The 17,255-nt window shown below is 40.1% G+C and overlaps 2 protein-coding genes across 2 annotated transcripts; one reads left to right on the top strand and one right to left on the bottom strand.

Annotated features, from left to right (window-relative positions):
* The first annotated feature begins 1,161 nt into the window (after positions 1-1,161).
* Positions 1,162-4,407, top strand: LOC116250614 (4-coumarate--CoA ligase 1-like). Its single transcript, XM_031624368.2, has 5 exons — positions 1,162-2,301; positions 3,009-3,207; positions 3,326-3,539; positions 3,638-3,740; positions 3,909-4,407. Exons 1-5 carry the CDS (start codon positions 1,312-1,314, stop codon positions 4,029-4,031), a joined length of 1,629 nt encoding a protein of 542 aa, XP_031480228.1. The 5' UTR covers positions 1,162-1,311; the 3' UTR covers positions 4,032-4,407.
* Positions 4,408-5,806: 1,399 nt separating this feature from the next.
* On the bottom strand, positions 5,807-7,350 carry LOC116251166 (4-coumarate--CoA ligase 1-like). The gene is given in 5 exon segments (XM_031625273.2): positions 5,807-6,045; positions 6,141-6,243; positions 6,399-6,444; positions 6,447-6,611; positions 7,165-7,350. Coding segments are annotated over 5 exon segments (588 nt in total). The 5' UTR covers positions 7,328-7,350; the 3' UTR covers positions 5,807-5,934.
* Between the last annotated feature and the right edge of the window lie 9,905 nt (positions 7,351-17,255).

The following is a 17,255-nucleotide window of genomic DNA, read 5'->3' as shown; positions in this document are numbered from 1 at the left end:
GAATATTTGTCGTGAAGGAAAATTTGTCATATCCTCTTCTTTAGCCTTCGAATGAGACGTTTGTTAGGGAAAACTTTGGCGACATGTTAAAATTTTTCTCTTGGAAGATTCAGCACCACGGAATCTTTGTCTTCGGAGTATCTCCGGAATTTAACGAACGATTGGCAGATATAAAATCTCTTTTTGGAAATGTGGCTCGGTTCGTTAAGTGCATGGCTTTTCGTGATTTTCCGGCGGAGGTCCGACTGAAAATCGGGAAAACTCTCCTCGGGGAAAGGCCATCCATCAACGGCCAGCTTCTAAGGGAAACACTTTCGAGGCGAAGTATCACTTGCGGAGTCAAATGCATCGTTTACAGTAAAGAAACAACAACAATGTGCAGATTAAACTAACAATGCACGAAAATATATGTCTATGATATCGAACGCTGGAAGACGCGTCAACCACTTTCAGCTAATCGTCAAGCTCAGACGCAGAGCCACCTGTCTATGATATCGAACGCTGGACCTCTCTCGACTCGTGACAGGTGGAAGCAATGTTTTTAAGTGGGGGCCTACGCTAAGTTGTACTACAAAAATTTTAGAGAGGATGTGGAACGTACTTTGTAAAATTTATTTGAGTGATTATGAATTTTTATAAAATCTAGGGGTGTGACATCGAGTAGTGCATAAACCCACCTCGACCAAATCTTTTTATCTTTTTGATCTTCCTGGGGAGGCTGAAGATGGCATAAGTGCAACCCGTTCCCAAGGCCAGTCCTCACATGCAATTAAATTGTGCCGATGAGGAGGCAACTTAAATTACCAATTTCTTTTGAACTTGATAGAACGTTAGAAGAGAGAGAGAGAAGAATAGACGGAGAAAACCGGTGGGAATGGGGCCGCCATTGGCATTTCCTCTGAAGAGCTCACTTGGATTTTTATAATAAAATGGTGGAGTGCAGGGTAAGATCTCAGACGGAACGGCGACCGCATAATGCAAGTAAGGAGTCCCCAATGGTGGCTGGTCTGGTAGACAACGACGTCGCGCTCTCCCACAGTCCCACCTGCCCCACCACCAACCATCGCCGGTCATGGAAACGCCTCGGCAACTCCCGTAATCCCCACTCTCTCCCTCCTTCCTCTCACCTGTCACCTGTATATTAGCACCACTCTTCCCTCCCCAAAAACTCAGCACCCATCTTTCCCTCCGAGTGCTCTCCCTCCTTTCCGAATCCCAATCCCAGAAAGAAGAAGAAACCAAGATACAGTCGGCGGTGGCTGAGAGAGGCAGATAGAAAGAGAGGCTTGCTTTTATACCGTCGTAAGGAAAATGGAGAATTCTCAGGCCAAGGAATTCATCTTCCGCTCCAAGCTCCCCGACATCGAGATTCCGGACCACCTGCCGCTCCACACTTACTGCTTCCAGAAGCTGGATACCCTCCGCGATAAGGCGTGCATCATCGATGGTGCCAAGGGGAGGATCTACAGCTACGGCGAGGTCGAGCTGACTGCCCGCCGCGTGGCCGCTGGGCTGGCGAAGCTCGGCGTCCAGCAGCGGGAGGTGGTCATGCTGCTGCTGCCCAACTCGCCGGAGTTCGCGTTCGTGTTCTTCGGTGCCAGCTACCGCGGGGCGACCACGACGACGGCCAACCCGTTCTACACGCCGCAGGAGATCGCGAAGCAGGCGCGGGCGTCCAAAGCGCGGCTGGTGGTGACGCAGTCGGTGTACGCGGAGAAACTGAGCGAGCTGCGGGAAAAGGACGGGGTGAAGGTGGTGTGCGTGGACGAGGGGTTCCCGGAGGGGTGCCTCCACATTTCGTGCCTGACGGAGGCGGACGAGCGGGAGATGCCGGAGGTGGAGGTGCTGCCGGAGGACATCGTGGCGCTGCCGTACTCGTCGGGGACGACGGGGCTGCCCAAGGGGGTGATGCTGACGCACCGGGGGCTGGTGACGGACGCCGCGCAGCACGTCGACGGCGAGAACCCGACGATCCACATGAGGGTGGAGGACGTGGTGCTGTGCGTGCTTCCGCTGTTCCACATATACTCGCTGTCGATCCTGCTGGCGGGGCTGAGGGCGGGGTGCGCCATGCTGGTGATGCCCAAGTTCGAGGTGGGCGCGCTCATGGAGCTGGTGCAGAAGCACAAGGTGAGCATCGCCCCCATCGTGCCGCCCATCGTCCTGGCCCTCGTCAAGAACCCTAACGTCGACAAATACGACCTCTCCTCCATCCGCACCGTCATGTCCGGCGCTGCGCCCATGGGCAAGGAGCTCGAGGACGCCCTCCGCGCCAGGATCCCCAACGCCAAGCTCGGCCAGGTGAGCTCCATCCCCTTACCTTTTTCACAGAAATTTCTTGCATTAAAAACCAATTGATGAGTCTCCATCTTCGTTCTTCTCCGTCGGATAGTTTTGAAACACAGATTTTGTCAAAAATAACTCTTGGTAAAACTCAGTTCTGGTATCATTCAAACGCACCAGAAATGACTTTTTTTTTTTTTTTTTTTAACAAAAACTAGATTTCACTTCCAAAAAAATTGGTTCTGACTGTCTTCGAAACGACCACCCATGATATTCTTTCCGTCACTGATTTACGGAGGACTATATATATATATATATATAAAGCGGGCAACTTAGAACTTGCTGCGCTAAAAAATCTAGTATTGCTGGAAAAATTCGGTCACGGAATGCACATGGTGCTATTGCTTTGATTTAGAACCGGTGGGCGGTGGCCTTGTCTCCACGTTCATCCGAAACACGACAATTGCGGCGACTTTATAATGATCAAGGGAAGTCTGGGGCTAGGACCGGACCGACCCACTTTCGGTTGGGTGCGGATAGGTCGAGCACGGAGTTCGCCCAATGTGACGACCTACCCTCGTCACGCCTCCACCAGCCTTCCGTCACATCTGTAAAAATATCCCAATAACTTTGATGACATTATCGATAAAAAAAGGGGGGACGTTGGATATTTTAAGTTCTGGATCATATGTTGTAACCTTTTCCATTTATCACCTTTTTCGCAGGGTTATGGAATGACTGAGGCGGGTCCGGTTATATCGATGTGCTTGGCCTTCGCCAAGGAGCCTTTCGAGATCAAATCAGGCTCTTGTGGCACCGTAGTCAGGAACGCTGAGCTCAAGCTTGTTGACCCGGACACGGGCGCATCCCTGCCTCGCAATCAAGCCGGAGAGATCTGTATTAGGGGAAACCAAATCATGAAAGGTACCCATTCATTTAAGTTGTACAACTCACTTTGGCAAAAAGCTATTTATATATATATATAATCTTGTAAAGATATGGAAATACAAGAAGATTTACCTTGGTTGTGGGCGTTGTTTAGGTTATCTGAATGACTTGGAGGCGACGGCAACGACAATAGACAAGGATGGGTGGCTTCACACAGGAGACATCGGGTACGTTGATGACGACGATGAGTTGTTCATAGTGGACCGGTTGAAGGAGTTGATCAAGTACAAGGGCTTCCAGGTGGCCCCCGCTGAGCTCGAAGCTATGCTGCTCACCCACCAGGCCATCGCCGACGCCGCCGTTGTCCCGTAAGAGTCCCATCCCCGTTTACGTTTGTATTGGTTCGCTAAAATCGTGTTGGTGTTGAGGACTCATGGATCCCGGGCTTCCCTGCTCCTTCTCACAGGATGAAAGACGATGCGGCCGGCGAGATTCCGGTGGCCTTTGTCGTCAAATCGAATGGCTCGGACATCACGGAAGATGACATCAAGAAGTTCGTTGCCCAGCAGGTGAGATCCGATGGTCCTTAATGGATCTTCATAGCATCTAAGAACAACTGGATACTAACATCCTCTTGCTCAAAAAAAAGAGGCAATAGAAGAAGAAAAAGAGTAAACACGTAATCAACGACATTTGTTGTTTCAAACAACTGAAAGTGCGTTAATGGTTTGATGCAGGTGGTGTTCTACAAGAAGATACAGAAGGTGTTCTTCCTAGATGCAATCCCGAAGGCTCCTTCAGGCAAGATTCTGAGGAGAGAATTGAGGGCAAGGTTAGCGCAGGGTGTCCAAAGTAAGTAGGTAGCGTAGAGTTGTAGGGACACAACCCCTCTTTTCTACGGAGTTCTCAGCTCCGGCTCCCGAGGCAAGAGTGGCTTAACCTCTTGGTGGAGGAAGAGGAGGGACTAAGTGTAATTGGTGATGAGCTGTGTTATATATGATATAATATATGCGGAAAGAGGGGTTATGTGGTTGCTATGTGGAACGGAACCGTCCGGAGCACGGGGTTTCCTCTCTGGATCAACACACAGGTCCACCTAAGGATAACCCCAATCCTCTCCTACGTCTATTTTTTCCTCTTCTTTTTGTTTGATTTCATGTTCTTTTCCTTATGTGATTAATGCATCAATGTCCTTTGTAAGGATAACGTATAAGAGACTCATATTTTCATCTTCAATTCTCTCTCTCTCTCTCTCTCTCTCTCTCTCTAATTCAAGTTCTAACTAATGTTTACAATCTTCAACGGAAAAAGACCTCCACTTCCAGGTCCTGTATCCGCACCTTATCCTGGATTAGATGATAAATCTACAAATTAAACTCAATTTTATTTCCAGCTCCTCTCGTTTGACATCCGAGTGTATGGATGGGTCAAGTAACGTCCAGTGGGTGGAGTCCCACTAATTTTATTTATTTCCTTATTAGCGCTCATCAACACTTTGTATATTCATGTACCATATGTCCTTAGTGTTTTTTCGTCCATCTTCATCAATTCAACATAACTTAGCCCAACATCATCAATATTGGCTTGTGTTGTGGATTAAGCCTGGGCATCAAGGTCCTTGAGCCCTGTCCGACACCTAAAACTCGAGCTCGATTCAATTAAATTAAAAAATGTATGTTTTTAATATAAAATAGAATATAAATATAATTGGTCGTAATAAAATATTACAATTAAATATAAAAATTAATAAAATATATATTTAAAAATTTTATAAGGCCAAACCGAGCTCGATCGGGCCCAATTGGGCCAGCCCATTTCCTTTTTTTTTTTTTCCGATTCGAGCCAAGTAGACACCTAACCTTATTATTGATAGGAATCTGAAGAAAGAGACAGCGATATATAGCCTCCCATCTTAAAGATTCAACCGTGTGGTTCTAAGATTCCCTTCCCTCCGTATTACAAATCCACAGTTTTTTCCATTCACCACTGATTGCAAAACGAAGCCCCTAAAATCCACTATTTGTTTAAGTGTTACATTTTTACAGCAGCACATATCTCATATTTTAGAACCGAACAGCCCATGAAGGGCAGCCAAATGGGGGCAGACATTGTCTCATTAACACAATATTGGTCAACATGGCGTTTGTTTTGATTGATACATTAATAAGGTAACATGGCGTTGGTTTTTAGATATCCCAATGTCAAATCTAATAATTGAAGCGGTCCATTTTCTATTCTTTATAAGCTATTTGGTATAAGGACTCGTGTGCCCTCTTGTATTGCTGTTGAAGTGAAAATTAGGTACTCGAACTACTTGATTCGACCCGCGCAACTTCTCCCACCGAGCTCTCGTCCTCTATGCCGAACTCCCTTTCGCAAGCAAAGGCGGTTTTATTAATTCCATGGTAGGTGCGGGGAAGTTAAGAACTACTGCCCTGCTTCCTATTTGCTGCATTCGGTTGCGTTTGATTTTCAGTTCCTTCTCACTATTTGATTGCTAAGATCAAGTGCAGTAATTAATTGCCGAGTTTCTCATTTGGGGCCTCTATGTCTTCATTCTCCCATTAACTGCTGCCAAAATGATAACTTACATTTATTATTACAAATGAAGGATATATGAAACTGCAGTCAAGAACATATTACATGTTGTTTAGAGTATACATCTTGCAGATATGAAACGCAAAGGCTCTTAATATGGTCATAAACTGCGCACATAATCTTTCTGGCTTTTGATCTCAGAAAAGGTGGAAACTGCAAAATAAGTTAGTTTGTAGACAAAGCGGCCAACTTGGCTTTCAAATCTTTCCTTAGAATCTTCCCCGACGGGATCGTCTGTAGAACGAAAACCTTGTGTATCTTTTTGTAGAACACCACCTGCCATGACGCACAAACAAGCGGCTCCATTAGTACACACAGCAAATTTTTTTATGGTTTTATTTGTTCCTTGATTATTGGCATGCTTCTCTGACCTGTTTGGCGACAAAAGCCTTGAGATCATCCTCGAAGACGTCGGAGCCGTGGGATTTGACGACGAATGCCACCGGAATCTCTCCTGCTAGCTCGTCCTCCATCCTGCAGAAAAAGAAAAAGGAGTTAACAGATTTCTGACCAAGGCATGACGTCTACTAGTTCATGCCCAAATTTTAATATAAAAGCGCCAAAGCGGTCGAGGTGGTGCATGCATCATCGTTGGCATAGGATGCATCGAGGGGCAAATAAATACTCACGGGACGACGGCGGCATCGACGACGGCGGGGTGGGTGAGAAGAAGGGTTCCAGCTCGGCAGGGGCCACCTGAAAGCCTTTGTACTTGATCAGCTCCTTGAGACGGTCGACTATGAAGAGCTCCTCATCTTCATCCACGTACCCGATGTCTCCGCTGTGCAGCCACCCGTCCTTGTCTATCGTCCTTGCCGTCGCCTCCTCGTCATTCAGATAACCTTTCAAAGTTCAAACCCAGTCAAACATCAAGAAAATGAGCTCAACAATAGACCATATATATATATATATATATTGACTGGTAACTCCCTTATTTTAAAATCATCTTATCACTTAAGCTGAACTGAACCGGTCAATTTAAAAGAAAAACAGACAAAAAAAGTGATAGACATTTCAATGATTTAATATTAATTCATGTTTTTCTTTTCTCTCAATCATTCTTCTAGTTCAAATGACCTTTGGTTAGATAAGTAGATTACTTCAAAAACGACCATGTGGAGCATCCCTTCCTTCTTTTCAACATAATTGAAGGTCTGATATAGCCGCGTTAGCAGCAATTTCATTGTTCGACTGTATTTAGGACTACTATTTTATATTTCCCTCTTTTAGAGGGAAAAGGTTAAAAGAAATTCCCGGTAGACACTATCGGTGTTGTCCAGTCAGCTTGTCCACCGTTCATTTACCAAGTTCAGATCAGGAATCTAGAATCCGAGGTGTTATATATATATATATATATATATATATATATAAAGTTGAGGGAGGGTGGTAGTTCACCTTTCATGATTTGGGCACCTCTAATGCAGATCTCACCGGCCTGATTGTGAGGAAGAGAGGCCCCTGTCTCTGGGTCTACAATCTTCATCTCTGCGTTCCTTATCACAGTCCCACAGGATCCTGATTTCACCTCCATCGGCTCCTTTGCAAAGGCCAAGCACATCGAAAGCGCGCCTGCTTCTGTCATCCCATATTCCTGAGGATCTTGTGGCTAGCATTCTAATTAGTCTACCGTCAGGGTAAAACATGAAGCAGTATTTGCCATCTTTCGTGATATCACGCTGACGTAACCATCGTAATCTACAGGGAAACCTATTACAGCGATATGTTGGCGCCCTGATGGTAAAGTGCAAGCTATTGGCCTCGAAGATGGATCGGTTTCACTGCATGATGTTGAAGTGGGTGTCTTGAGACTACTTTTCTTTCTTGTGCTCTTCATGCGTATGCTTTTGTAGTTCGTCAATGTTAGATTGTATTTTTTGCCTGTCTATTATACTGTCAATAGCAGCTATGCAGTTTGTTGCTTTTCAAATCTTGGACAGTGACAAACTGAAGCTTAATTTGCTTGCATCCGTTCATTTATACACTTTTTGATCTATTGATATGTTTATTGTCGATTCTGTCTGTGCAACTGTATCATATATTAAACTTTACTTACACCTAAACTGCAGAGCGGGAAGGTGTTGAAGCAGGTTAAATTACACATAGCAGCAATTGTTTGTCTCAAGTGGGAAATCGAGGATGAAACGGGAGAGTTTGTAGGGGTATAAATCCATCTAGTTAAGCATTTCAAACTGATTATTTCTTTTGCTTATAACTTGATTGACATCTGTCTACCAGTTCTTGCTGGTTAGTGGTCTTTGCCACCACTTGCGTGAAATACACTTTTTATGTGTGACATATGACGACTGCTTTTTGTAAGTATGAATTGTGAGACAAATAAGCTTCTTCATTTGTGATATTCTTTGTACACTTTTTGGTATTCTGTTCTGGAGTCTGGATTATGGTCAGGATGTTTGACAAAAAATGGACATGTTATGGGTCTGCCGATTTTCAATTGTTTAAATGTGTGGTTAAGCTGTTGCCAAAGTTACGTGCTAATTGAGAAACCAAATTTGGAAAAGTTCACTTGTTTGCTAGTTGTCCTGTCCTGCTGGATATGCAAGTGCTAAGACAGCTGCTACAACTCGTGGAGTCTCCATCATCTTTCTGTTTTATTCTCCATTTCTGTTAATTCCAAAACACCCTGACCTTATACGTATAGCATCATGAGGCAAAAGTTTTTTAAATTTGTATTAAATTTAATTTCTATATTCATATATTGCTAATGTAACAGTAGCATCTTCTGTTGGTTTATCTTGGTATGGTTTCCAGAGAACAAGTGCATATTGTTTGATACTTTCTATTAGCTTCTTAATTGACTAGACAATTGATGGTATTTAAAAGGTCATTGTCACATAAAATGTATATTATTTGAAAAAAAAGCGTATGATACCTGAGAAATAAGTCAGTCGTATAAAACGGCAATTAGACGCATTTTTTTTAACCAGAAAATAAAAAATGTGAAAAAAACACGTATCATATTCATTTTTTTGTATTTTTTATTAATTTTTATTTTTTCTAATTTTCAGGATTTATTAAATGTTTTAAAATTTTTAGGAATTTGCCAAGATTTTTCTGAGATATGCAACTTTGCCGTATTATATCCGAGAAATTTATCGTTGTATAATACCCATATAGATATATGTCAAACATTAGATGCACGATGAACTGGACATTATCACTACGGCAGGATGAACTTTTTTTTTTTTTGTTTGAATTGATCATGATAAGGGAAATATGGTAGATTCCTGGTTCACCTAATGCTTCTTCTCAGTTGCTTAAGATAGTTACATGGCCCATATTGGAAGGTTCATCTCGTCAGTTCATTTCATAGATGGCTGTTTCAAGACTTGGCAGAAGGGAAAATGGGGCATCAAACTTTTATGCAAGGAAGTTTGTCAATTTTTTGATCTTGAGTTTCCTAGCTGGAGGATATGGACTGGGCTCAGGTTACTTGTAGCACCATCACAAATATAGCGAGATTATCAAGAATCTTGCGATATTTACAAGAAAAACAGGTAATATAAAAAAAAAACAGCAAAATGTCACGAAATTTTGAAAATCTTGCCAAAAATGAAAATCTCGCTATTTTTCCTAAGATTTTGGGATTTTCTATTTTTTACGATTTTTTTAGCTTTTTATACATTTTTTTAAAAAACTGTTGAGATTTTCCTGAGAAGAATAACTTCTTTGAAAAATTACACAAGCAAAACATTGCCGATATCTTCCCAAGAATGATATTTGTGACAATGACATGTACCTCAATTACCACACCCAATTAATGGAAGTCCAGAATTGGATTAGGGCTTGGAAGAAAAAGCTATTACTTAGGTAATTGTCTTGTTTGGATATCTATGTTGGAACTTGATATTTGCTGAATTTAGATGGAATATCCTAAACCATGTAAACCGTTACCAACTCATTTCTGTCTGGTAGTGGTGGATATATCCAGTTGACTAATATCCTGTATCTAGTACTATCTAGCTGTTAGGAGTTAGGACCAATAAGCTACCCTGTCCAACTCATTAAATCTTGAACAGATGGTATAAGGTATAAGGGACAAGAACTATGCCGTCCAGGTTTGTTGGCTATTTGAAAATTTTCTGTCATTACCAGATCAGACCTCAGATGTACTTAATGCTTTTTAGCATAATATCTGCGGTGGAAAATTTGTTGTTACTATTCTCATTTTTATTTCATTTTCTTACAAGAAATGATTCCTTATGGGAAGCAAGTGGTTGTCATCTTTTCTGAAGGTTGTGCAAAGGGGTCTTCACACAGAGAAGTCACTCAGCAGCGTGCAGTAACAATGTTCTGCTGAAATTTGATCTATAATGCAATTGGTCCTATGTTTTGGAATTGCGCGCCGGTTGTTAATTACTGAAGGAATCAGCATTCTTGTCAATCTAAACTTTCATTGGTTAATGACTGTTGGCTTGCAGAATTAGAAGCATAAGCTTCCAATTGTTCTTATAGTTTATTATAGGAAATACTAGTAGATTATGTTTTCCTTTGATCTTTGCTGAATATTTACATAATTGTGCTTTTGAAATCTCATTGATATTGCTTCATCTTGATAAAAAAAGGTAAAACTAATAATCCAGTTTATGATCAGAATCTGCTATTTCATGCTTATAAATTTAAATACTCATGTGACAGATTTATCCCATGATTGGTTGAGGCAGGCTATTTCTTGTTATTTTCGTTTATTAGTATGAGAAAAGCTATCTGACCCAAGGCTGTGATCAGGTGGGACCATGGCTGGGTAATGGTTGGCCCTGATCTGTTAGATTCAAATTTGTCTTTGGTTACTTATTGGTGAGCTGTGCAAGAAACATATCTGGCCTCTTATTTTATCAAACTTGAATGCAGATTGACCTATCAATGGGTTTGGATTTGTTGTCTGTCTTTGGGATTGGGGATTGGTTATTGTGTTGACATATAAAATGGCTAGAAATATTCCTTTGAGTTTTGACCATGATTTGGTGCTTTAGAGTCTTAGACACTGGATCACTATTGAAGAACAGTCTTAGACACTGGGTCAAGCTTTTTGTAAGGTATATTCAGTAAATACTCATCAATGCCACCAGCCTTGTCAATGCAGCGAAAGGCATGCGTTGTGACCTTGACACGAATATGATGGTCAAGGATGTAACTGAAAAGCTGCTTCTCTTGCACATTTGGTTTCCAGCTTTGCCTTGTCCTGTAATGAAGCAAAGCAGACCTATAAGGCCTAATGTTTACTTGTTAATGACTGGAAACAATGAAGATCAAGAGTATCTGCCTCAAGAAGTTCAATTCCTATACAACCCACTATTAGAGACAACTGTTGGGAAATTGCATGCAGTGAAAGCCAGAGACTTGCTATACGCAAGTTATCATTTGTGTCCATGCATCCTGCTGATCCACAATTCTGGATGAGTGGATCAAGGATTAAGTAAGAAACAAAAACTGTAGATTTAGAAACCAAACGCCTATTTTTGCACACACATAACAAGTACACTACTGATTTCTTACAAAAATCAACTATCCAAATCATGGAAAACAGTTCTTTAGGAAATAAGAATGAGAAATAGATGACTACCTTGTAAAAGATTGGTCCACCAGATTTATTGATGATAAAGAGGCGACCATGAGTTTAACCTGAAAACAAATGGAAAGTCAATCAACTGAATAATTAAACAATTTCCATGCATGTCGAGTCAAATAAAATAGAAATATCAAAGCACATAGCAGAAGCAAGTTTAGTCATATCCTTCATAACTGGAGATGACATGTTTAAAGCTCTAAGGATATTCTGAACCCTCAAGTATGCGCTATCTTTGCATATCACTCTTAGGTCTTATCATATGCATAGAACAAAAGAATAATTATTAGTTCCCTTCGAAAAAACGAAATAAGTAGCTTTTAGCCATCATCAAGGGAACATGATAACAAAGTATAAAGGTATAAAGAAGAGAAGCGTATCCACGGAATCACGAACTGCAGATAGTTGAACTTACGTTTCAAAACCTTGAGAATTCAAAAATTGATTTTATTACCTTCTAGAAGTTAAGATGTTTTCAATAACTATTTGGGACCAAAGACTGTTCATTTGATCTATTAAGTAGCATGTTGCATCACAAATAATTACATATGCCACCTATATTCACAACTCAATGTCAATATATTATAAAATGAGAGATTAAAGAATTTCAGCCGTTTCAATGTCATGATGGAAGAAGATTTCATTCACCATTCTAGGAAGGATGATTTGGCTCTGAAGCTAATTGATTCACTTTTTTCATGGTTATCGAGAAAAAGTTTGTCAGATAGCTAGAAAAGAGAAAAATACATAAATCAATGTGATAAAAATCAAAATCCTGCCACAATTATGGGCCATAAAAAATAGGAGTAGACCTACTTACAAATATTACAACCTCATTTGCTAACATCAAAAGATCTCAACATTTCTATGTATATGGCATAGAAAATGAAAACTATTTGAAAAAGTTGTCTGTTCAATAACGATAAAACTAATGAAGAGATCTCCAACAGAGACAAAGCACCATTGAAAATGAACAAAGGCTTGAATAGTAGTTTATGACTTCATGGTTGAACTACAGAAAATATGTGCACAACCTGGTTTGATCATTCTGGAAACTATTGGCGAAACGAAAAAGAATGGCACAAATCCGGTGAGGATTTGCAAAAGAAAACCTACCCAACTCCCTCCATGCTCTTAACTTCTTTTGCTACCATAGATAAAATATATAGGGAACTGGATAAAGGAAAACTAAGACTACCAAATTCTCATTCAACTAGAAAATAGGCTAGGCTGGATATCTGGACATAGTAAAAGAATAGATATCTAGAAAATCACAAGCACAAAAGGCAAAAAACCGTAGGTGAACATGAAAATTAACTCGATTCAATAAAAATTGGTAATATACATTAAAGAACACAGAAGGAAAATGAAAACACATGTTTTCTGCTCAATTTCTTGTGTCCCCCCCTTGTCTACTCAATGAGCTGAAAACCAAATTATGGCAAAGAGATGTTTCACATGTTTTTGAAAGTATGGTAGCAGAATGCAGCTACTCATAATTACTTCTCTATTTTCTTTTTACATGGGCTCCTTTCGTTTGAGGTCATGCTTAATTACGGAAAAATAATCTGAATAGGAGGTTGTTTGTACATTTGGGCTTCAGGTGGCAGGAAGGAGAAAACAGTTGAGGGAACGAGAGATCGAGAAAGAGTGAGTCGGGGAGAGAAGCCAAGGAATGCGAGAGGGAAATGTCACCTATCACGGGCGTTGCAAGTGGTCGTCGGTGGTCTGGGTTGCCGGCGACTATTGAGTGAATAGAGGGAATCGAGGAGACAGAGCTTTGGGTGTGAAGTTTCTCTCGAGAAACGCTATTAGTCGGACCGGCTCCACCCCTCAGATCCTGCCTGCTTCAACTAATTTTCATCGAGTCAGTGGAGCTCATACGTATCATTCATGTGTATTGGAAACGAAAACACCGTCTCGTGTCATTCATATGCATCGGCTCGCATAATCACTTTCAAATGTGCTTAAGTTTGAAATTTAATGTTAAACTGTTATTTATTATGATTTTTGGAATTTATTGCTTTTAGGATCCAGAAGAACTCTTACAAAAGATGGATTAGAAAAAGTGTGTTGAATTTGTCACATCCACTTTTAACATTCCATAACATTTTCTAGCAAAATGTAGACGTAAATATTGGTCCTCAAAACAATAGAACTCTACCTAAAATGGCGTTACAATGCATAAATAAGATCTTAATAGTCAATATCGTCCTTTTAAGCTTATAAAACTCATTTTGTGTAGGATCTGTAAGTTTACTGAAATAGCTTTTGGTTTAAGTTACCAAATAAGAGCACTATTCACACCAAGTCAAACAGTTCTAGGTATAATAAAGTTGAGATTCAAAGCAAGCCAATGAAATTAAACACACTACATAGACTTTGTGCATACATGTGTGTGTGAGAGAGAGAGAGAGAGAGAGAGAGACAAAGAGACAGAGAACTAACTTTAATGTATTATTTTGCCCAATTTATTATATGATGATACATAGCATAAGTAGGATTCAGTTAATGGGCACAAACATGGTTGATAAAGTGGGAAACAACGACTGGTGGTTTGCTTAGACAGTCTGGATGGGCTTGAAAATGAGAGAGTAGATTCAGTCCATTGACTCAAGCTCCAAGACACCGACCCATCTTCATAGTTGTACATGCACTGGGAGACCCTCGCAATGTTGAGAGCCACATTCATAAAAGAACGAAATAAGGTGATATGTGGCTGCTGCTTGAGCAGAGAGCAACTCCCTGTTCAGCCTCCTCTATGCATCCCTTAGTAAGTTCTTTATGTGCTGTCGTGCTTGCTCCTCTACTACCCTTGCCTTGTTCTGTTAACGATAAAGTTGAAAGGCAACCGTTTTAGAAAAATTTAAGGAAAGAATACCAACAAGATCAATCAAAATTAATGATAAAGGAAAAAAAAAATCTTTCCACAAAAATCAGATTTAGTTTCCCATGTTTATCGTTGTCATGATTATAGTGTTAACGATAAGGTTGGAAGACAACTGTTCTAGAGAAATTCAAGAAAAAAAATCCTAACAAGATCAATCAAAATTAATGATAAAGGAAAAAGAAAATCTTTTCATAAAAATCAGATTTAGTTTCCTATGTTTACCATTGCCAAAATTATAGGAACTTCAACTATTTAAGCGTGTTCTATGCATTGTGTAACCAAGACTCATGTTGGCCTTCCATGGTGAAAAATCATGCACGTTTAATGAAAAAAATCTTTTCATTGCTGGTTTTTATTTGTTTTGTTTCTTCTTTATTTTTTAATTTGGTATCAGAGCAGGATGCTTTATGTGACCTCGAAGCTTGTGACTACTTTTGTCATTCAGCAATAAAGCAGATTAATTATTAAAACCAATAAAAGGCATTTCAAGCACTCTGCTATTTGACCTCAAGCGCTACTTTGTGTGGCTGGCGCATTTATTTGAATTCGTTCTCGAGTCAAACCTATGTCTCTCGGTTCGTATGAGGCTCGGCTCGAGCTAATTCCATAAGCACATTTACTTAAATGAGCCAACCTTAATCCAATTAAGTTTGACTTAGATATGTGTGTCATGATTCTTAGTGCTGCAAAAAATATATATTTCAAGTTTAACAGTTACTTGTTTAGTCTTTCCAGTATTATTAGCTCTTGACTGAGTGACTCCTTATTCTTGAAGCTTAAATTATGGGGCCTTTTAAGTTGAAGCATGATAATTTTGAGCTTGAACTTAGGTTGTTAGGACTTAAGCCGCATTATGCTTGATTCAGCTTGACAGCTCAACTCGAACTCGACTCATGAACAACATTATGTGTGCTTTTTGGCCCACCTTTATCGGGCATAATGGGGACATGTGGCCTTGAAAGAGAGAAGGAGAATTGGGGTTGGGGGAAATACGTTGCCTTTCGTTTCCCCTAACATATAACCTGCTCCAAACATGATTGGCTATATGTTCATTATATTTTTATATTATATGATTAAAGGGAGGGCTATGGTAGGAAGGTGCCTAAGCTGTAAGAATAGGCACATAAGTTAGAATACACATGATATTAGGATAATTGGTTGTTTGTTTTATTTTACTTATTTTCTTGCTTGTTTATCTTCTGGTTTGTTTCTTTATTGTTGCATGAATTAAAAAAGAGGACTAGAGTGTAAGGAAACAAATTAGCAGTGATCCTGATGTGATTAGCGTGAAGAGCATATTGTCAGCTCTTTTTTTTTTAATCTAAAGGGCCGCGAGAGCATAAAGTAGCTGATTGAGCAAGTGGAGCTTCGTCCTTTTTTTCGAGACGGTGGGTTGTAATACTCTTGCTCAACTTGGTCAAACTCAAAGAGAGAAATTTTATTCAAATAAAAATCCTTGTTTGTTTTCACTTACATAAAGCACCTCTTAAAATCTTGAGCCAATCAACGCTTGTCGCATTTTGTAAGTTGGGGGTTAATCAAATATCCCCAGCTTATCTACGAGAGTTATGTCCATTAGCTATCAACTTTCATTTAACCTGCAATCTTTTAGCCCAAGGAAATCAAGATTTTAATAATGCAAAGATCCTTTTGATAGGTGTAATCTGATGGGGCAGGATGAATTCCCAGCTTAACTATACAATAAATCGCGAACTTTTTGCCCATATGTGAACAAATGTGCATAGGCCAAACGGTTATAGCCTACATAAACACTATATTTAAGAGATTGAGCTTATTAAAATCGCCTAACTATTGTAAGGACACAAGGGACACTCGAATGCACTCGAACTAAACTATTATATAGTGTTTACGTAGGCTATAGCTTATATAATAGTTTAGTTCGAGTGCATTCGAGTGTCCCTTGCGTCCTTACAATAGTTAGGCGATTTAAATAATCTCAATCTCTTAAATATAGTGTTTGGCCTATGCATGTTTGTTCACATATGGGACAAGAAATGCATAATATATATTGAAGGTCTGTTCCTTGCATTTTCAACCCAGATCATGCAACCAAAATGTTACCATTAATTCACGTTACTGAACTCTTATCAAAGTTGGTGCAGATGCAGCACTTGGTATCCGCTTCTAGGTGTTCTTTTTGTTAATACTTACTGGAAAGGAAGATAAAAGAGAAACGGTGTGCATTTTTAGTGAAGCATTTGTCTGCACTTTTAACCCTTTATAAAGGAGTTTTGCTTGCCAAACAAACCAACTTTTTGCATCTTTATCAGGACTCATTCCAACACTTGCTTTGCAACCAACAAAAGAAAAAAAAGGTATTCGGCCTATGCACGTTTGTTCACATAAGGGACAAGAAATGCATAATATATCTTGAAGGTCTGTTCCTTGCATTTTCAACCCAGATCATGCAACCAAAAGGTTACCATTGAGTCACGTTACTGAACTCTTATCAAAGTTGGAGCAGATGCAGCACTTGGTATCCGCTTCTAGGTGTTCTTTTTGTTAATACTTACTGGAAAGGAAGATAAAAGAGAAACAGTGTGCATTTTTAGTGAAGCATTTGTCTGCACTTCCTTAACTTCCGTGTTCTACTACCTTTGCGTATCAGTGGAAAGGATTTAGTGCAGATGCCTTTCGAGAGGAAAAACTCATATTTGTTTGCATTGAACTTGTCATTCAACTTAAAAAAGGCTCCATTTTATTTATCATTTCTCCTACATGGACAACCTAATGCCTCCATCAAGGAATCTTGGATAAGGTGAGTCTATTACCTTGCCTGTTATGACTAATACAACTGCAGATATAGGTTGTCTTCGTCCATATAGAATCCAATTTTGGTTCTAAAAGTAGATGACCTGTTCATTTTGAGAACTCAATTTTGGCTCTGGAAATTAGTTGGTGTTTTGAATTGTGGTCTGAAACCAGAAATAAAGCAAATAGGAGATTTGTTCTGGTCTAGACATGGATCTTATATGAAGTTGGACTTGAATA

This window comes from Nymphaea colorata, chromosome 3 (assembly GCF_008831285.2).
Source record: "Nymphaea colorata isolate Beijing-Zhang1983 chromosome 3, ASM883128v2, whole genome shotgun sequence".
Lineage (NCBI taxonomy): Eukaryota > Viridiplantae > Streptophyta > Magnoliopsida > Nymphaeales > Nymphaeaceae > Nymphaea > Nymphaea colorata.
This window is presented reverse-complemented; position numbering and strand designations above follow the sequence as displayed.

Coding starts and splice junctions, on each gene's coding strand:
- LOC116250614 (XM_031624368.2), top strand. CDS start 1,312: ATGGAGAATTCTCAGGCCAAGGAATTCATCTTCCGCTCCAAGCTCCCC. Junction 2,302..3,008: donor CCAACGCCAAGCTCGGCCAG/GTGAGCTCCATC, acceptor CCTTTTTCGCAG/GGTTATGGAATGACTGAGGC. Junction 3,208..3,325: donor GGGAAACCAAATCATGAAAG/GTACCCATTCAT, acceptor GGCGTTGTTTAG/GTTATCTGAATGACTTGGAG.